A 22,255-nucleotide genomic window follows, 5' to 3' on the forward strand; every position below is an offset into this window, starting at 1 on the left:
TAGTATATGATTTTCAAGTATCGCAAACAAGCCGCTGCTCTTATTGTGATCTCTTTTGCTGTTGGGTGCAGATTTGTAATCAAACATCTCTTCAAGAAGCTCCAAGCCCTGTTATGCTGCTGCCTTGCAATAATGTAGCTAATCTGCTCTTTCAGTTTGAGTAATTCTTTTACAAGGATGAAATTGAAGGGTGGAAGGGTGAAAGGGTGAAAAGCAGGGATTGGTTCAGAATGCCTTAGATTTCTAGGCAGCTGCCATGCACAGCAGTGTTTAACTAGATGGAGACTAGGCACCTGAAGTTCTCTGAAGATCTGTCTTAGTAACCTTGAAGATGTGGTTTGGCTCTTACAGAACATTTCATACCTCTTTTCCTTGTTAAATGTTAGAAATGTCAATCGATGTGTCTGCCTCTACAATGTGATTGCCAGTTTTTGACTTGGGCTAATTTCAGTCTGTATCTGTTATAGAAGGGTTTCTCACTGAAAACACAACCATTGTTAACAAGATTTCTTTAGCAGTCCCCAGATTTCTCCATGTGAGCAGTATCATTTATTTTGCAGAATCGTTGTTCTCTGGCAAATCATCATGCCTGTGCCTTATACCATCTTCTCGTGTTTTAAGCGTACCTGCAAGTACAGCTTAAACTTGCATAAGCCAACAGTGCATCCAGAAGCAGTTCTACACTTGTCCCACCTTTAGGCACTCGGTTCTCTCCCTCTGCCCCCATTTGTGATAGCATACTTGTTTGTATCATCTCGGCATTAACAGCAAAAGGGAAGGCTCAGGGCTGCTAGTGCTGTTCAGGGGAGGATGTCTGTGATAAGAGGATCTGAGTAGTACTGTCTCTGTCATGAAGCTCAGAGTGTGCTATGTTAAACCTGAAATTCTAGCACCTTTCGTGGCATGTGGAGCAGGTAAATAATGCCAGCTGCTACAGGGAAGGTGAAAATAGTCTTCTCAAGCACCATGTGTATGCATTTTATATACAGATATTAACAAGGCAGCAGTTCGTATCGCTTATTTTAGGGCATTTGCTTACTATTTTCCTAGCTATCTCTGCAGGTTCAAGGCAAGCACGGTGTGGAGACTATGGAGGTAATTGAGCGGTGGGAGGAAGTGATTGAGGAGCTATGAGTAAACAAGTTAGTATTGATACAGTGTTTCACAATTCTCATTTCTCCAGTTCCTCCCTCAGCAGCAGATCTTTATGCAGGCCTAGGGAATAAACAACTATTCCTAATTAACTATGCTACAGAGACCTGTACATTCTGTCTGCTGTCAAAATATTGCATTTTGGCAGGCAGAAAGGGAAGAAGAGGCAGACTATTACGGAGATTATAAACAGTAGCGTAGTGTGTTGCACAAACAATTTGCTACAGTTTAGATTAGTCAGCATTGGTGGCCCTTTACTAATTTTACTGCTGTCTTAGTATTCATTCCCCTCATTTCCAAGTGATGCATGCAGACATATTTTAAGAGCACATTTCTAATGCGTGCCTCATGTATTAGTTCTGTCTAAATGAATAGGTGTTCAGTTGAAAGCTGCTGCCAGGACGTATTTATGTTCTGACAGTGGTGAAAGGTTTCCCAGTCTTTTTCTGTTCTGTTTACTTGGTCCAAGTGAAACTGCTCTGTCATTCTGTCTATCACACACTGCTGTAACATCATTTTGGTGTAAGTACCTTATTTTTTTCACTTTACCTGCTATGAGAGTCTGGATATTGCTTGTCATGTTGTATGTCATACAGTTAATGGATTTTATAAATAAAAGAATATCTGATGTTACGTATAATGCTAGTGAACGCACTGAAGGTCTATCAAATAATTTCAGAATGCAGCTTGTCTTAAAGACCTGATTTAGCATTCCTTAGATAAGCAAAACCTCTGGGAATTTGAGCAAGGATAGTAGGATAGGTCTCTTTCAGTTACTGTGATTAATGTTACAAGACAAATTCTTACTCCTACAGCTTGATAGAGCCATTTTTATAGTCCATTTCACCAAGGATTTAAATGGCATATTGCCTTATTAATCAAGGTGTTGTGAACCTTAAAAGCATTGCTATATTCTTATCATCTGATTCATTTGAAGTGGTGTCAAAGATAGCAACAAAAAGCAACCTTGCTAGAGAAATGTGGGTTACAGGTTTTTGATGACTAGTATTCAACTAGTTGAGTATGAGATTCAAATATAAATGAATCTTTTCAAGGGAGAAAGTAAGTCAGCAGGAATTCACAATCTGTATGGTGTTGTTTGATGCCAGAAGGATATAAATGTACAGCTTTGCAGGCAGAAATTGTCCTGTGTAGCTGGAGAAGCTCAACTGGAACACATTTAAGAGGTTCTGTGCTGTTTCAGGGAGAAAAGAATGGAAAGACAGAGGGGTTCTGCTGGGCAAGGAGTAAATAAAGCCAGTCAGTAGGATTTTCCTCTGATGTGGAGTGTGGCCTTATCTCCCTCTGAAATTAGGGGTGAAATTCTTGTTGCTTTTAGTGCTGCCAGTCAGCCTTGCCTTGAAGTCTTCTGAAAGTCTCTTCACGTTCTTTCAATTTTTACAACTGTTTTTGTAGGAATTTACAGGACTGGCCTTTCAGCACAGGGCATATCTTTGTCTTTGTTATAGTATAATTCACAGCACTATCCTTCTGATATTTTTTTCCCCTATTTTTTCCTACTGTCTATCTTTTTCTTTTTTTTTTTTTTTCATGCTTTTACCCTCTATCCATTTATCCATTTTCCTACTCTGATTATTGTGTGGTTTTGTGTTTTTTGTTTTTGTTTTTTTTGGTTTTTTTTTTTGTGGGGGTGGGGAGGGATGAATTTGTTTTTAAAGGGCTTCCCCTTTCTTTTTCTTGCTGTATCACCACTCCCCTCAGATTCATGTTAACGGAAGTACCTGGTGATTCCCTTCACTAAGGCTCCTTCTAGTCTTGGAACTGAAGGCGCTAGGCACAGTAAAATGGGCTCTGCACTTCGCTTACAGTTTCTCAGTTTCTAGGGGTATCTTGGAACAACTTCCTTCTCCAGTCCAGTTAGTAGAACATGATTACAAATGGGATGATCAGATGACTGTTTTTCTCCTAATTCCCTGTTTTCTTTCATGTTTTTAATCACCATTCTCCCAAGGAAATACAGGTTCTTCTTGAGCTGGACACACAGACTTAGAGATTATTCACCATGGGCAATTCATTTCCCATTGATTTTTTTTGTTAAAATGTCTATTTCGTTTGTGTCAAGAGACTCTCAGGACCTAGGCTCCATCTGAAGTTACTGCATGGAAGTGGGTGAAATCCATGTCTTGCAGGTTTTTTCAGTTTAAGGAAATGTTGTATGTTGTCTTACTGTGAGTAAAATATAGAACAACAACATGCTGATAAATATGGCATATGATCTTAACGTACTGTGGCTTTATTAAAGTACAGATGGTGTACTTTCTAAATACCTAGAATTGTCATAGGAAGGATGTGGCTCCCAAGCTGTTAGTATGTGATTTAAATAAATAAATAAATAAATAAAGTTGGCTTTGAGAACATCTAGCAATCTAAGGGAATTTTAGCAGAAATGGCCATTTTGTCTGTTTTGCATGTTTAAGCCAACAGAATATAACGTGGTTTTCACTTCGAGTTCTCATTTAGTTTAAGAGTTTGCAAAATGAGCTGCATGTCACCAACCCGTGAGGCCCGTTATCTGATTGCACTGAAGAAGTTGTAGTGCAGTTCTCAGTATTGCACCGAGACTGTCATCCTCTAGATAAATTCATTTAGTGATAAATGTTGCCTAGCATGACTGTCCAAAGTGATGAAAAATCTAATCTGAGTCTGATGTCTGCATAACTCTGCTATGAATAATGCAGTAGAAGTCTGGAATGCCACTTGCACACCCCTTTATGTTTGAATGCAAAAATTTTCCACTCATGTGAAGCAGAAGCCACTCTAATGATGAAACAGGCATTCAGAAATTTCACCTTTACTGGAAGAAGTCATTGTTTGGTGTGTCTCAGAAAAATAGTTGTATTTATGTATCTTTCTGCACCATACAAAGTGTTGAGTAAATTTTATAGGGAAGAATACACAGAAGAAGCATTTTGGTGATCTGTTTTCTGCCTGTGTTGTATGGATAAAAAATTTGGGTGAAAAATCACGTTGGAGCCATTTTCACCAATCTTTGTATGGGCTGTGGAAAGGGAAGGCTCCTTATTGCTTTTCCTCCCACTGACGGCTTTAAAACTGATGTAATGTAAAAAAAAAATGGAACCGTAATTTATTTTGCTCATTCTTTTTTATCTTTTTCCTTTGTGAATTTTTCAAGACTTGAAAATGCGTGCATAAAAAACAATTGCACGTGAAATAAACAAGACAACTCACTTCAGTTGATCGCAGCACTATGAATTTAAAATGTTAGAAGGCTGTTGATTAAAGCTTTTATGTGGTTGAGAGAATGTTATTCACCGCCTCTGCTGACCTCAGGACATAAATTACCAGGAAGCTGTAAGGATCTTGTAGTGAGTCCCTGTGCAGAGCAGAATCCGCCTTGTGGCAGACTGGTCGTCCTCCAGCTGTGCCTGCAGGTGCCCCAGCAGTGCCCTGGGTACAGCTGCCAGCCAGCTCCTGCCTGCCCAGCACTCTGTGCTGGAGGCCTCTCCTCTGCCCAGCTGTGGCCCAGGAGGGCTGTGGCCACTTGTACAGCCAGCAACTGGTGTCTCAATACCTCAGCTGCCTTAGAAGACCATTTACATCAGTAACGTGCACTTGATTTATTATAATGATTTTTTTTTTTTTAAGACACTTTATACAGCTAAGCTTTGCTTGTAGCCATTTTGTTTAAACTGTGCCTTCAGGAGGATTGTTTTCAGCTTATTTAGAAGCATGGCAGAGGAAGCATGATTTATAGTAACTAAAGTTGTTTGGGAACTGGTCCACCTGCTGCTTCTGTCTACACAGAAACACTCGGGCCAAGCTGCAGTAAACCCATGTATCTGGGTTGTAAGCAGGGCATCTGCTGTCACTTACTGTGTCAGGTCTGTGGAGCTGTGTACCTGACCCTCTGAACTGCGTGCTTTGAGAGCCTTCTGCCTTCACATTTGTATGTCATTCATTGAGAAAATAATTAGATAAGAAAGCTGAATGCGAAATCGGTGGTGGAGCTCACAGCAGGTAGTGCCAGCTGTTACTGTCTGCTACAGCCTCTGCAGAATTGAAAGGACAGGGGTTTACATTGTGTTCTTACCATTCCCTTGAACAAGGGACATGCAGACTGCATCGTTCCCCAGGGGCACTGGATGTATGCTGGGAAGAGCTCCTTGGTGGTGGAAAGATGCTGAGAGCTGATCTCTCTCTGCAGCGTGCTTCAGGGATGAACTGCTCCCTGTTTATGGGCAATGGAATGAGAAGAAAAGCTGCTTTATGACATTTCTTCCCTTGTCATAGCTATGAAAATGCCAGACAGTTTAGTACCAGAATAAACAAATGTTTATTCTGCTCCTTCTTCAGTCAGACTGCTTCCCATTTGAATTGTTTAAGATCTTAATTGTTTACGAAGAGTGTGTACAGGAGGAACTCATCAATGTGTATGAATACCTACAAGGAGGGTACATAAGATGAAGCCAGGCTCTTTCCAGAGATGCCTAATGGTGTAACAAAAGGCAGTGGTCATGAGCTGGAACACAGGAGGTTCCCCCTAAACCCCAGGAGCAGTCTGTGCTATGTGGGTGCTGGAGCACTGGCACGGTACGCAGGGGCTGTGTGTGGGGTCTCCTTTGGAGATCTTCAGAAGCCACCTGGGCACGTGTGGGCACCTGATCTGGGCAGCTCTGGGCACAGAGGGTCCTGTCCACCTCGGTCGTTCTGTGACTTGAAATGGCATCGTTCCTAAGTAAGAGCTGCTCGTCAGAAATCTTGTAGATATGTAGTCTGAGTGTTCTAGCAGGTGAAGGCAATGAGTTTTGATCCTTGTTAATTAAAGGATGAGGATGCAGAAGTAGACTGTGTCGTGTACGAAGCAGGAAGACCCTTGTGCTTCTAGGAACGGGCTCTGTTTGGTGCTGCAGCTCACACCCATGCATGAATGAGAGCATCTGTGTCTCCTGCATTTCTAGTTCAGGTTTGGGAAACAGGCCACAGTATCCAAGTGCTCTGTAAGTAGTGAGGCAGGTGTGGTGTGGAGGTGGTGAGGAACTGAACGTAGAAATGATAGAGGAAAGAACTTCGTGATAAGTGGCAATACACTGAACAGAGGTTTGATGAAAGAACAGGGTGATTATATGAGATTAAACCTAGATGCTTGGTGAACTGAGGTGAACTGAGTAAAAGCTTGGTATTTCAGTCATTTGCTAATTTATAGCTCAGTCTTCTACCAGGACTGCCAGAGCATGAGGACCACACAGGGCCTTAAATATTCTATGATTCTATGATTTTGGTGAAAATGAGGCAATGGGAGTTAAAGGTCATTGTCTGGTACATGCAGTGGTTCCTTTTACAAACACTTATTCTCTCTGTGTAAATAAAGAATAAACAAGGGAGTAAGTATTAATCTCAAGTCAATTAATTTAAGTCCAAGTAAAAAGATCAACCTCCCCAGAGGTGTTTCCTGTGTATATTACATTGGTTTTGAGTATCGCAGTTCATCAACAGCATTAGGAAATTGCATCTACTAGAATGTTTTAAATATGAATATTTTTAAAATCTTTGTAATGTTCAAGAGGCTTCCTGTTTCATTCATTTTTTAATTACATTTCCCTAATTACCGTGTAAAGCAGAAAATACAATTCATTCTATAAAACAGAGTTTCTTTAAAGAATCAACTGCACTACAGTCACTAGTAGCACAGCCTCCCTTTATACAAGAGCTTCACAGTAGAAGTGAATAAAATTCCTTTGGTAATGCTTTCAGCTAAATCAACAGTTATTCATCTTATTGTAACAGCAAAGAAAATGCAGCAGCTCTGCCAGAATATACTCTTTTTAAAAGTATGTTGCTTTTTTTCCCGCTCCACCTTTTTAACAGAACAACTGCTAATAAAGATGGAATTTACCAGTTTGAACTGGATGCAAAATGTAAGGCAATTCAGGACAACATTTTGTCATCGTCGATCAAGAAGAAAAGGTAGGTTCTTGCTATGCTTTCTGCTTTGTTTGTTTTAAATAAAGACTAACAGGTTGTCTGCTTCTTTTACATAATTCTTAATGATAGTAACGTGGAACTGCACAAGAACAAATTGAAGTTGTTCAACCAATGTTTGCTTGCATTTTTTCTTTCACGTCTGTTAGATTTATTCTAGTTTGGATTTAAAGAAATAAAAATAATAATCATAAGTCAACAAGATTTCTCATTCCCAGCTAGCAACATTTTATTCCGAGATATTTACAAAAAAAGTAGACCAGAATTTGTGAGATACAATTTTAGCCTTAAGTGTCCTCTTCCTGACTGGCAAACACTCCTGCTACAAGCAACATTAGTTAATGGTTCTTTTCTTTGTGTTCACTAGAGTAAATATAGATATGTAGTACAAAAACTTACTGAGTAATTACACTCATTATTGCAGTAACTACTTCACAGGAAACTAATTATTCAATTTTAGATGTATGAAAAATTCTCCACCCCAAATCCATTTCTGGATTCCACTTGGTGTTCTGCCTTTTCCTGATGTGGAAAAAAAGTCTTTGCTAGTGGCTCTGCTCAATTTCCTCCCACTTAGTGTAGAAGTTGGAGAAGCAGCCCATTGCTTCTGACATATAACATCTTGCCTATATGGATGCAGCAATATATATAACATTGTAAGTAAGAAGAGCATCCTGTTAGGACCAAGTGCTAGCTTAAAATTAAGTACTATAGTATTTTGAAAATTGGAAGCTATTTTTTTACTCCATTTATGAAGAGGAATGGAACGAGAAACCAAAACTCTGCTAAAAATATTTACATGCTTTTCTCCATTCAAAGGACTGTAGAAGCTAAAACTTCCTTAACATTAAAGAACTTTTAAATTATGATTTTAAAGCTGCTCCTGATTTTTCTGCCCTTTCTCATTGCTTTCTAAGATCTTTCACCAGTTTTTTAAGTCACCCTATTCCTAGATTCCATCTTTACTGTTTCATTTTTTTTCTCCCCTATAAATGTTTCCTCCCACCACTATTCCTTCTCATGAGCAACACTATCACTGAATTTTTAACTTGTGAAAAATGACAGGCTACCATGCTAATGTTGCACTTCTAGTAAGAGCTGAAACAGAAGTCAAAGAGTATAGCTGAAGTGTGTGTTTAATACCAAGAGAAGGACAACCAGTCACTGTGTTGCCTCCAAAATCCAGCTATGGCAGTATAAATGCTGTTATTTATTCCATGTATTATAAAGTTGTAGAGGTTGCAGGAATGCAGACTTGCTTTTCACATCCAGAACATTCTGAAGCTGCTTGTAGGAAAAAACAAGAAAGCATCAGACCTTTATTTTATGGCTAGTGAAAAAGGAGCTGAGCCATTAAATGAGGCAGAGGATGAACTGGGTAGGTGGGAAAAGAAATTGGTATTTGGAATGAAGGAGCAAAGGATTGCTTTGTGCTGTGAATACTGCAGCTCATTGCCCCTCACTGAGAGGAGATGTTGGGATCTTTGCTGCTTTTTTGTGTGTGACCACAGGCATGGTGTATAAATACTTTACATTAAGGGACATTCTGGACACTCTGGTCTCTTAAATTGGCCAGAACCAGAAAGACTTACTAGTTGTAATCTTGTCAAATGATTTGATAGTAAAAAATGCTATTTAAGTATAACAGGTTTGTGCTGGTGGTGATAAAGAGCCTGAAATGCTGAGTTCTTTTGGCACGTTTTCATTTTTATTCTAGAGTGAGCTCTGTGTATGGTCTCCTGAGGGCTTTAAAAACTGATAGTTGTTTTTGTGGTATTAAAGTGTCCGAAAGCACAAGACAGCCTCCATTTCTCTGGCTTTTCCTTCTCCTGTTTTTATTTGTTTCTTCCTCGATCATAAGCCACCGAGGAGGAAGATATCCCTTTTTCATACCTGCTGCTCAATTTTCCTTCTAATTCAAGTAGCTTTCTTTCAAGTATAGTTCCACCAATAGCCAGTCAGGCTGCATCCATCTCTGTTCTGACGTTTTACTTATTGTCTCCCTACTGTATCACCACTGCTGTTCCTGCCGTTGTCTTTAGTTATCTGCCAAAAATTAGAAGATACTTCATCAATGCCTCAACTATACATAATAATTGCACTTTACACACTGCAGTTAATGTTGACAGTCAGTGCATACCTGACAATTACCATAGGCATAAAACCCTTCCAAGGGTTATTTGCCACCGAGGCTCATGCAGTATAAATCAGTTTCCTACAGCAGCAAATTATTCTAATGTTTAGGATGCAGGTGGCAGGCAAAAACAGGACCAAACATGTTTCTTTCCCTATTCTCAACACTGTCTTGTCCACATATTGTTATAGCTTTTTTTTTTTTTCCTCTTAGTAATGAAGTTATTTTAGCATCAGTGAATATGTATTGTTAGCTCCTGGGTGCCACTGGAAATGTATGTGTTGTTCCAGCTCTTTAAAATGAAACAGTGGAGAAGAGGATTGTCTAGGTTACAGCAGAGCTATGGAATGATGTCTTGATGGCCTTTCTGGACTCACTCCATTGGAGTGAGTCCCTGAGGCTCCTTCAGAGGAGGAAATAGTAAAATAGGCTTTCTGAGAGGAAAACTAAGCTTTTGGGGCTGTAAACCCAGCTGCAGAAAATTCCAGAACTTCATTTTGAGTCTTTAAAAAAATAAATAAAAATCTGTGGGAATACTGCCTATGTTCAAGTAGAGTTCATCCCATGGAACTGGCAGGATGGAACCTTTATGCTAGGGTAGGCGGCTGCAGTGGCCTCACAGAGCTCCTGTCCCCACAGTTTGCTGCTGAGGTATCTGTGATGCTTGTGGTGCTAAGCCAGCACTGGCAAAGGTGGAATTTGGCAGACTGTGGTGTCTGTAGGTCACAGGAGAAACACAGCCAGAGGCACAGGGTGAGCGGAGGGCTGTTGCCTGTTGTACAGACCTGGGAGTGTGGCTTCCAGGTGAACAGCTAAGCCCTCGGCCACCTCTGAGAGGGATTCCACCCAGCTGACAGCAGTGGAAGGGCAGCAGTGTTCTTGTTCTTAACGCATGGTGTTGCCCTATATGCAGGTACATAGCTTATGGTGCATGTACTAGAAGGCCCTCAGCTTCTGACAGTGAGTGCCTATGCTTTTTCAGGGGCCTTAATACCAGCAATGTGTAAGACACTTATTTTTCTCCTCACCAAATGTTTCTCTGCAACTTGCTAATAACTTGTCAGTCAGTGCTATATCTTTCTGGTAACTTTTCATTTCTGACTCTGATATTCATCTTATCAATATCTTTAGGCGAGAATTTGCTTTTTTCTGTATTTTTTTTTTCTCCTAGATAATGATAGTATAAATAACTTTCCATATCCTGTTATCTTTTTTTTTTTTTTTTTTCTCCTAAATCCCAGCATCTAACATTTATTTATTGTTTAGCCTTAAGGAGTAAGTGATGGGTGATTCAACATTAGGCTGTCCTGATCCTGTGCTTCTATCCCCCCTTCCCCTGCAGCATCTGCTGCCTGTCCTGCCCTGTGCTGCTGGTACTTGTCTGACCCCACAGACAGAAGCCCATTTGGGTAGGTGCTTCAGTAAGAAAGTGGTTCCATTTCCCTGGCTGCAGCTGCAAGGCTTCTAGAAGGCAGCTACCCGAATAGGAAGGCCTTGCTCTCAGTTTCTCCACTCTCATCACTAATTTATTCTGCCTATGGAGTTTTATGAAATCTTTCCTGATACAGTGAAACACACCAAAAATATGCATGGTGTGTGCTTTATTTATTTATATATATATATATATATATATATATGTATATGTATATTTTTAAAACAAACAAATTCTGATTTATTTTTTTTTTTTTTTTTTTTTTTTTCCCCATGGTAGTGAATTAAGTGGCCTGTGAAGGCATTTGAGTGGTACAAAAGCTGATAAAACAGGCTGGGAGTTGTGTAAGTACCAGACATGTCATGAGGAAGAGAACAGATGTGTAGCTGAGCTGAAAGGAGAAAGAACACAGCATGCCAGGTCAGAGCAGCTGCAGATGCACTGAAGCCAGTTGTACTCTGCTCCCACTTTGGCCCATTCCTTCCTGCTCCCTTCAGTGGTACAAGGGCTTGGAAAAATTAGTTTGTTCACAGTGATGTGGTTCGTGTAGGAATTTTCTATGTCTGGTAATGAATATAAATGCTTCCTGTGTTTGTGCATAGAGTGAAAATTGTCACGGGTACAACCTTGAGCCAAAGACCAATTCTAATGCAGAATTCTTGTGGAAAAATTTCTGTTTCTATGTGGAAATGGAAAGTGACCAGTTAACTCCAGAGTAACAAGAAATTTATGGAGCAAACAAACAAACAGTAAAAAGGGATCTGTTTTCTCAAACATTTACCATAAAGCTGTGGTACTAAACATGCTGAATACAGAAAGAGAAGAAAGCTTTCAGAGTGCTGAGTGCTTTTCTGCTGCAAGCCACCATTACCTTTTGGTTTTCCTTTCTATCAATTCTCACACATCATTTAAGAACAAGTGAGGTTTCATGCCTTCCCCGCCTTTTTTGTTGAGGTAGTTCAAAATATACAGTTCTAAGTTCCAGTTTAAGAAAGATCATGATCATTTGGTTTGAAGCCAGCACCAAGCTGTATTTGCTGGAATCCTACAAGGCAGGTGTTTATTGGAAACATGACTCCCATAGAACTTGTAGCGGTTACATCCGCACTGTCTTTTACCTCCACCCACCCAATCTTCCCTTTAAATTGGAGCTGTTGTTTTTACAAAGCTGTAGTGGGAATCAAGTGCAAATGGGGGAACTGTTAACACTGAACCTAACAGGGAGAAAGTGTCTCCGTTCTTTTGGCTTGCGTGATCTGCAGTATTTCACATGTGGACAAACTTTGTTCCTTTGATCCTTTAAAAAAGCAGAAAAATCTTTGGTTACATGTACCCTGCTGGTGCTCAGCAGAGTAAAACAGATTGTTTTTAAGATATAGTTTGAAGGAAAACGTATCTGCAAATATTGGTTTACAGCATAAGATGACTGAGTTGAGCTTTGGGGACCGTATGAGGTGAGAGAGAAAACTGTAACTTTAGTCTTTATTTGCAAGAACTGCACGTCAAAACATTTTTGAAGTTAAAAACAACAAATACAAGAAACAGAGGTTTTGTATTTTGGACTTCTGCAGGAGAGAGAACCTTTGAGGGGTCCAAACCTTCAAGATATGCATGGCTGAACACTAAAGTTTGAAACAGCAGCACTTGAAAGTGTGTGAAAAGTTTGTTAGACATCACTGTTAAGAAACTGATATTTAATAGGTCATGCTAATTAAACAGAGACAGTACTGTTACAGATTACAGAAATAAAATAGGCCATGGAGTTCAAAAAGCAAACAATTATATATGCACCGTGCACATTATTATTAATACATGCATCATTTGAATGTTTTAGAGACTGTTTCTAAATATACATACATACATATTCTAGTGTTTGATGTCGTTGCCTGTTTTAGGTATCCAGAAGATTATTATCTTCACATAGTCAAAAAACTGAAGAACTGCACCTGGATGAGGAGACCAGAAGAATCAGCAGATTTCAGGTAACTTTAATTGCCTCATTTGGAAAACTGTTTACCCTGGATTAGTCTAACAAGTAATATATTTAGATCTTCCATTTTAAAAAGATAATTTGGTATTGCTTTCAGACTGCATTTGCAGTTATAAATTTCTATTATTCTATTATTCTTTTGATTCTAGGGCTCTTCTCCTTTATTTGAATTGAGCTGTGCAAATGGAGTAAGAAAAAGATCTACAAAAATAAAGGAATTTCACTTGTCTCTACTATAATGAATAGTTAGCTAACTTATATAGAATGGATTAAAATTATCACTGAGTCAAATCCTAAGGTATTAAAGAAAATGAATGTGATGTTATCCATCTGAACTCACACTTTGGTAAAAGACTCTGCAATGAAGCAGCGTGTTTCTCACCCCAAGGCTATTGCTTCTACTGCAGAAGTGCCCTAGGCACTCATTAGTTTGGCTGTGTATGTCATGGTCCTCGTGCATGTAAGCACATGACTAAATCTGTCCTTGTTCAGGGCGTCACATAAGTACGTGCTCAGTAGGGACAGTGATCTATGAAAAGCTTCCCCGTTCATTTGGAAATGCATCATGCTGTGTTAAGAGAACAGCTTCCCTGTGCCAACTCTATTTTCTCCAGAGGAAATACTCTCTTGAATTACATTATCGCATGGATTAGAGTTAAGATTCTGTCAAGATCATTAAAAATGAGTAAACTCTCCTGCCTTCCAAGTCTTTGGAACTGACTAGCACTGTAAACATAACCTACATGCTCAGCTTGTGACACTAGTGGAAGAAGTGGTTTGTTGGGAGAGAGGGGCTTAAGTACAGCTTTTCATGCAACATAATTTGCTGTCTTTGCTGTGTATCAGTGGCATGTTACACAGAGTTAAGGTTTATGAAACTTTCAGTTAACTCAGGCAGGCTTCAGCTTAGCACAGAGATATCGGAGCATGATGAGAAGCTGCTGAAGCAGTGTGTTCTGTGTCAGAATAGGCAGGTGTTTTGTACAGAACTGATGAGAGGTGAAATGACTTTTGTCTGCTAAAGTTAGGGCTTTTGTTGTCATGTTTATTCTTTTTTAACTTCTCTTTCTTCTCAATGAACCAGCTACCACTTAAGAGAAATTTGCCACTTTGTCTATGCTAGATACATGAGTCAATGTTATAGCAACCAGTCCCTCTTCCAGCTTGGCTTCTTCCTCATTTTTTGTTTCCACAATTTGCCTTATGCTGAGGCAACTTCTACATCTTCCACGCCTATGAGTATGGAACATGACACTTTTTCTCTAAAATCTTAGATAAGACTGTTGGACTTTTAGTTCAAGATGTTTACTATTTCTTTTACTGTCTTTTTTGCCTTCTGGCAAGGAGTTTGGGTCGTGACCAAGGTAGCTTATAAAACCAGTAATTGGAATGGAATTGTACTTAAGAGCAAACTGTGGGGTGCATTAAGCCACCTAGAAAATGGACTGTATTTACACTAAGGTGAGCTTGCTAGCTTTAGCTTAGCTCTAACATCAAGTGAAAAACATTTTTTGCAACTCATAGTTCAGCACAAGCTGGACAAATTCTGTTACTCCTTTGACATTCAAAGGTTCTGCTGTTAGGGTTTCAAAGCTATTTTACATCTAAACTTGCCAGAATACTAACCAACATATATATATATAATAACTCATACCGTGTTGGAGTACTGAAGACAGTCTCTATGAAATTTGACCTGCTTTGACATCGTTCAAATGTTCTGTCGATATGACCAGGGACTGGTACTTCGATGTTTCAGGTGTTGCTGATGATTATCATTCAAAAGATGTGTACTTTTGCATAAGTCTTTTCTTTTTTTTTGTTCTCTCTGACTCATTTTCTGGGAACAGGATATTAAAGCTGTACAATTGTCCTCACTCCCAGACCATACTGGAGGCTTTCAAGGCTTCCAGTCTCCCAGCAGTTGGTCAGTACAAGCTTTTGAAGAAGAAAAAAAATAAAGCAAAGGAAATTCAGTATAAAATTTACTGACTAAATCAGTATCAGTCCATGCTTACTGTACTCCCAGATGTGTTTATCTGACTTAAGCACAAGAGCCTGGAACTGGCTTTAAAAGGACTCTCTAGCTGAGAAATGATGCATTGACGGAGCTCTATGGAGAACAGAGCTTCTAGAAATGCAGTGAAATTAATGATTTAACAATCCCTTGGCAGTGCATCTCGTCCTTTTTCTAACTTTGTCTAGTATCAGTAATGCATAATAATTGTATAATATAAATATTACTCAATTCTAAAAATCTCATTAAGTGGGTAGATAAACACACATTTTGCAGAAGAGGAAATTAATCTCAAAGGGGCTGTGCAGCAGGAATTGGGTAATTCAGCTAGCCACCTTCAGGAGTAGAGTGTGAAGCTGCCTGTCACATTATTCACCTGCAGAGCCACTGGAAATCTGCCTGCTGACTAGACTACAGAGAAGCTGCTTGACTCCCTTCCCTGTTTGCCCATCTGTTAAATGGAGTGAACACTTACACACTTCTCAGGCGTGGAGTCAATTGCAGAGCATTTTGGTATTATGCTGAAATTTTAAAGAAGAGATGTGAATATTTATAAGAGACTTAAAGCTTTATGCTCCAGGGCATGAACTAACCTCTAATTCATAAGGTTCAAAAGAAACTTCCCAGGGGTAGTGAGTTTCTGAAAGCTGATTTCTTGTGTTTTCCTTTGCAGCTTTTGCTGTTGGCTACTATCACTGTAGTAGTGGGGTGAATGAATATGTGATCCAATGCAGAAACTCTTCCTAGAAGACAGCGTTGTTTGCCAACGAGTACACATCATTTCTCCTTGTAAACAGAACTCCCAGCAGATCCAAGCCAAAAAACAAAACAAAGCAACAACAACAACAACAAAAAATGCCACAAAAAAAAAACAGAATATGAACTAGAAGTGCAATTCAGGGAGGAAATACTTGCCTTTATGTACTGTCAGAATGGATGTGTCTGAGAGCCCTATTTTGCACAAGCCGCTGTGTTTGTGCTGTGGCATTATACAAAAAGCAGAGTGCAGGATACTAGGTTGACCCTCCCCTGCCTAGCTCAGCTCTGCCATGCAGCTGTGCAAACTCTTTCCTTTTGTTGTCAGAGAGCTGTCTTTCTCTCTTTCCAAATGTTGTCTAATAAGCTGCTCCAGCATATGTGCTCACATGCACTGGACTGCATTGCTATCTGGCAGTACTCAGTGGTTCTTGGCAACTGTGTGCTGTTTACCCATGCATTTCTCAAAGTCAAAAAGAGTCATAAGGCAAGCACAAACCATGATTTCCTCTTTAATACCTTTAATACCTCTCTTTTGTGGTGGATTTTGTCCAGCCTCTGTTGGCTCTCAGACCTACAGTTAATTCAGTATCTGTAATGCTGATATCAGTACTGCTAGATTTGGGTTGCCCTCAGAGAAGCCCATCGGAACACGTGGTTTATTGTTCACAAAATCCAGTTAAGATTCAGAGTGCCCCATAAAATTGTCACCTGTTGTTAAGGAGCTCCTATCTAACCCAACAGTAGATGCCAGGAAAGGTGGTGTGTTTATATATACCTAGCAATGCTGTTAGTGTACTGGTATAAATGGCATCCTACTAAGTGATTTAGGGAAATTCTTCAGCATTTGTATACATGCTACTGACACACAGAGAAAATATTTAAATTGGCTAATGACAGATACCCAAGTGTGATGACCATTAAAACAAGGTATTGGGGAAAAAAAAATTCTTCCACTATTAGTAATCTACTGACCTTTGTTGCTTAAAACACTTTGTCCTTTATTCAAGTGATACTAAAACCATGGTGTGAAATACCCTTAGCATCATGCTTCAAATAATTGCCATTCTTACTTTGTGTACAGTTATCTATTCTATGTGGTCTTTCAATTCCTGACTGAGTGCAACTGAAGATCCACAAATAGGTATGACTGTGTAAGCATTGCTGGCTTGGATAATGAGCAAATGCTGTATAACAGGAGTGACATGATATTCATTTTGCAACCAAGCATTCATTTGTACAGATGCTTGTTGAACACCTCCTACTTAGAAAATGGATGGTTAACCTTTTGGCTTGCTTGGGCCACGTTGAATGAAGAGAAATTGGCTTGGGCTGCATACAAAACATATAATATAGTTAATGTATATGAGTAGCAAAAATTATTCTTTTTCTTTTATTAAAACATAAAAAAGAGGGCAACAGAAACATAAAACTAGTGGGATATTTGACCTTGTTTTTGTGAAACTGATGCATCAGGCTGTTTTTATGACAGTGATTGTCATTCTTAGTGACTTCTCAAGGTGTTTGTCAGTGACTTCTGATAAAATTTTACTCTTCCTGTGCTTCACCCTTGAAAATAGTTGTTTGCAAATACTGCCAGAAAGCAATGACGTGAATAAGGTGTGACTGTGACGTGAAGGATATCTTTCTCTGTTCAGTGAGGGCTTATAAAATTCTAGTAAAGGGACGTGATCAAAAGTTGAGTTGAATATCTGATTCCAATTCTATACATTTAATTTGAAAAGTCACATGTAATTTATGATTTTTTTTTTGCAATCTTGAAACCTAATCTCAAATTCTGTTATCAAAACAGAAAGCATGGCTGCATATTTTTCACTATTCACAGGAATGTTTAGCTGATCTATCAATATTGCATACACTGATTTGCCATACCTTGAGTTAGCACTGCACTGTGCCCTCCCCTTGTCCTGCTTTCAGGCCAGTGCAATCACACACCAATGTGGTCATTGCTGAGTGACAGGCTGCGTGCAGCCCATGGCACAGAGGTTGGACATTCCTGACTTGGAACAATGTTTTGCATTTTTTAATAATTTTTTTAAACTTTTTAATACAGCATTCCTCTCCATTTTTTCCCTACCATGCTATCTTTCTCAAAGCTCCAAGCAATTCCACTGTCAATGAATTTTCTTCTCTAAATGGTTGATAGCTCTCTTTGTGCCACACCTGATTAGATAGGTGTATCCTATCAATTGATGCATAATGCCTGGTCATAAGTATTTCAGCTTTACAATCTGAAAATTTGGTTCAGTAAGAGCAGAGAGATCACTGTTCTCTAAACTGAACACATGATAGGGTTTTGTGTCTGATTTCAGAGTTCTGATGGGACTAGCCATTGCTTTTCAGTAAAAAGCCTATCCTGTTAACATACATATATATTTTTATAGACTTGAAGGCAACAGAACTTGTAAGGTGAGTGACAGAGACTCCAACAAAAATGTTTAAGGACTTCTAAAAGCATTCTGGAGCACAGCTGGACTGTCTGTACCTCAGAGAAGATAGCAGTCCTTTATTTGGAAGTTGTGATATGATTGATTTAACACTTCTGATATTGTGCACAAGAAAACTGTGCTGAACAGTTGCAGAAATGACTTCTTATTTAATGGACTTACAACCACCCATTTGTTCACTAAGTACTATATCCAGTACTTCTCGTTGAGATTCCTTTCATCTCCTCAGCTCTTTCTTTCGTCAGTTTCTTACAATCACTTGTTCTTTGTCGATTGAAATCTTTGCTAATTCTTTGGGGGCTGAAGACTCAGTGTTTCCGTAATAATCGTAACAATTAATAATAAGGAAAAGGCTGATAATGACTTAGCATGAAAAAGGGAGACTAATAGAGAAAATCCCACAGCTGCCTGGAAGCACTGTTCGTAAAGCTCCAGACAAAAAGCTGTGTTGGGTGGCTTCCTCTGCAAAGGCTCTCCTAACTGCAGTCAGTAGAGTCTCAGGTTCCCTAGGTAACTTGAATATTAATTATTATATTAGTATTCTTCAAAGGTTTTCCACTTAAAAGAAATGTTTCATTAGTGCAACAAATTACAGAGCCCAATTGGGTGCAAGCTGTAATTGTTTTTTATACCTCCACATTGTTTTGCTTTACAGACTTCTAAGCTTGATTTATTCTACTTTGGGCTATACTCCTAAGGTGGCAAATAATCTGCAGTTCTTCCAAATAGTTACAACTTGTGTTTTTGCTGGAAGCTAGCAAATAGCTAAAAAAGCCCTCAAAAAATGGGTGGGGAGGAAGGGAGGGTGGGTATGGAGAAGGACTGAGCAGATGCTGTGTTTCAAACAGCCTCTGGGCATTGTGTTTCTGGGCTATCCTGCATAGCTTGAAGCCTGGCAGGGTGATACAACAGTTCTTCACAAGCAGTCTTATGCTGTGATAGCTGTAGGCTCTGCCCTCCCTCCTTACTGAAAATGAAGAGAAAGGGAAACTCCTGGGTATAAAATGGGTTTTAAAAATCCAGATGTTATATCACAACTTAGCCAGCACAATATTTCAGTCCTGCCAATATATTTGTAAGTTTTTATTTAAAAACAAAAAACAGAAAACAAAAACAAAACTCAAAAGAACCCAAGATATTGAAAGAAATAGTTGAATTCAATCCATTTTCCTAGTCCTGTAATCTACCCTCCTGCTTTTTATTTCACTTAAAATTTATTAACATTTTCCCGCTTTATTATCTCTTCAGAAAAGGCTGTGAAGCATTCTTGGAGGTTATGAGATCCCACTCTTACTTGAAAGGAACAATTTTTAGTATGTTGCACAAATTTGTAGCAGTATTGCTTAACACATCTGTGTACTGCAACAAAACATAGTCCAAACACAAATGTAATACCCTGCAAGGTCAATTTATGCTTACATAAGCTCACACCACCACATAATCAATAGCTTTCCTAACGCTAAACAGATCAATAACTCCACTGTATTCTCTGAAATCTTCCATTCCAGTGTATATGAAGAAACATAGAACTCCGAGATCGTTGTGTGATTTAAGAATGCATTTGCTTCGTGTTTAATAGAGCATAGGTAAAATCAGAGGCTTATTTCCATTTCAGAAAAGAAAAAGGCTTGGACAAGAGATGGGAATAGGTGACACTGTGGAGAAATGGATGAATCTGTTAATTGCTTTGCAGACATCATACTTTCCTAAAGATTGAAGAATTCCTGTAAGAGGAAACTGATTTAGCATTAGATTTTGTTATGTTTTTATGGTTGACTTTTTCCAAATGTTTTGTTTGAAAAATCAATTACACTTTTTGCATATTCAGCCCTGGTTTCAGGTTCAACCTTGCATTTCATTGCCTTAGACATGTATGACATACTACATTTATGAAGAGTTCAAGGGCTCGTCAGTGTGGCATATCCCTTCACCACATTTTGTTTCAGATATATTTAATCACTCTTTTCTAAAAGATTGCAATAATTCTTAATATGCCTTTTTGCACTTTGGTGCTATTGACTTGGTCAGAAGCTTGGAGAAACCCACTGTTGTAGAGCCCCCAGAGCAGTACTGTAAGGCAATTTCTTGCCCATTGTAAGGGATTGCATAAGTAAGCATAGATAAAATATCCCCTCACTGTTTGTGACTGAATCCTTTAAATTTTTCTGGTATATTGCAGGTATTTTGTGGGTTCTTTTTTTCTGAAAATCTCATTATAAAATTTCACAATCTTTTTTTGTCTTCAGTACAGCAGCTCGAATGAACTGATGCCTGCAAATACCCAAGGCAGACAACACCTGAACAGCTGTTGGGAACATAAAGATTTTTCTCTGGTTGTTAATAATCTATGGACATTTGTTGCTTGAAATACTTTGTTCTTTACCAAATGATTTCAGAAACCTTGTTGTGAAATACAGTTAGCTTATAGGAATTACAGCTTTAAATAATTGCCATTCAAGAGAAGGTTCTCTTGAATTGATTAGTTTCTGAATATTTGCTGTGAAATTGGGCTTGCAAGTGAAAGGAAATGACATTCCTATAGAGGGCTCGTACAGACTTTTGGTGCTTAGTTAGATAGAAATGGTTTTCATTCATCTAGCTCTCTACCACCTCACTTCTATTTATTTGTCTGTCTTTGAGCAGGTTTGGTTTGTTTTTTTTTCAGGTCAGAGTTAGCCTCCTGCTGTAATGCAGTTCACAATTTTATTGCTTCTCAAAACAACACCCCACTGGGAAGTAACATGAGTTATGAAGTGGACAGTAAAAAGACCATCCTCATTACAGAAGACATTTTTAGAATGCTGCCTGTGGTAAGAACTGTATCCTTGCCTGTTATTATAATTACAGTATCGTATATACTTTGGAATAGTAATAGAGCAGCTTTCTTTTATTTCTCTGGAAGAGCCCCTTTGCCCTGTATGCTTTTCCTCTTTCACTTTGTGCGACTTTTTTTTAGCCTTCCTTTGCCAGTGGTATAGGCATGAACAGCACATCATAGATCTGGTTGCAGGTAGAGTTACTATAGAACCCAAGCTGCTGCCTGTCGTGGCAGTCAGCTGAATTCAAGAATGAAGAATTGAGGAAGGTTGCTTTTTTTTTTCATTCTTATTTTTTAAATACATTTCAGTTTTGAGCTACGTTTCATATTCCTGGTATTCCCATGCTATTTCTCCTGAAGGCTAAGGCTTGTCACTTGTGGAGGCTGTTTTGGGGATAAATCTGATGATGAGATGAAGTCTTTGCAGACAGAAACACAGACTGAGCAAAGGAATTAGATTTTGTAGCTAGGGTCTTTTAGCAGAGATATGAGATCTAGAAATCAGACAAAGGTGTCCTGGTTTCAGCTGACATTAATACTGCACCGTGCTTTGGTTGTTTCTGAGTGCTAAGAGGGCTGAGCCAGGCCACTCAGTGAGGAAGAGCTACTGCCTTTATGGTGCAGCAGAGAGGGGTGGGACAGAGCCAGAAGAGGTGGCCAGAATTAGGTCTGGGGTTATTCCACAGCATGGGTGCAAGCTGGCTTTGGGGGTGGTTGCTGCTTGTGGATTGGCTGTGTGTTGGTTGGCAAACATTGGTAGTGGAGCATTGGTTGGTGGGTAATTGTATGTATGTATATTTAATTATTGCTGTGTTTTTGTTTTCTTCTGTTTTTCTGAATAATTTTTATCAACCCCCTAGCTGCTTCTAGTCCTCTCCTTATTCTACCTGGGGAGGAGCAAACAGATGACTATAGGGTGTTGAGCTACTTGCTGGATTAAATTTCAACAGTCTTTTTGGCAACCAATGTGAAGCTTGAAGGGTTGAGATGACAACAGATCTGATGAGAGCTTGTTAAAACAAAACTGTAACAAGCATGACAGTAATTTAATAGTTGCTGGTCACAATGTTGTTTTTTCATTATTTTTGGAGATCTGTCAGTTTTTTCATGGAACCATATTACTGGCTATATACGATCCCTGATGCACTGTTTGCCATCTCTGGGGGCTGGACTAAGGTTATCGTTCTTCTGTAACACTGGTTGCGAAACTAATCTGATATTTGTATTTGATATTTCAGTAATCTTCATACTTTGGAAACCGTATCTTGGAAACTATTAATAATTTCACTCTTTACTTGGTCTCCTCAGGGAGCCAGGCTATGGTGGAGGCAAGTGGTAATGTTCAAATCAGTATGCATCTAATGCTGTGCCTACTTAAAGTACTTCAGGTTTTGTTTAAGGTTAAACAACTATTTATGAAAATCCTCCAGAGGTCTGTCCCAAAGCTGGATAGTTATAAGTGGCAGAGAGTGGGGGTTGATATGAGTGGGTACCTAAAGCAGTGGGCACCCACAGTGTTATGGAATTTCA

At 39.1% G+C, this 22,255-nt stretch overlaps 1 protein-coding gene across 3 annotated transcripts in view; it reads left to right on the forward strand.

Annotated features, from left to right (window-relative positions):
* ST8SIA6 (ST8 alpha-N-acetyl-neuraminide alpha-2,8-sialyltransferase 6) overlaps window positions 1-22,255 on the forward strand; it is a 52,205-nt gene that overhangs the window by 16,594 nt on the left and 13,356 nt on the right. For all 3 annotated transcript variants that reach the window (XM_048951457.1, XM_048951456.1, XM_048951454.1), the window contains exons 3-5: window positions 7,000-7,098; window positions 12,575-12,661; window positions 20,573-20,717. In XM_048951457.1, the coding sequence (XP_048807414.1) occupies window positions 7,000-7,098; window positions 12,575-12,661; window positions 20,573-20,717 (331 nt within the window). The remainder of the gene's footprint in view (window positions 1-6,999; window positions 7,099-12,574; window positions 12,662-20,572; window positions 20,718-22,255) is intronic.

This window comes from Lagopus muta, chromosome 7, assembly GCF_023343835.1.
Source record: "Lagopus muta isolate bLagMut1 chromosome 7, bLagMut1 primary, whole genome shotgun sequence".
In the NCBI taxonomy this organism is placed as follows: domain Eukaryota; kingdom Metazoa; phylum Chordata; class Aves; order Galliformes; family Phasianidae; genus Lagopus; species Lagopus muta.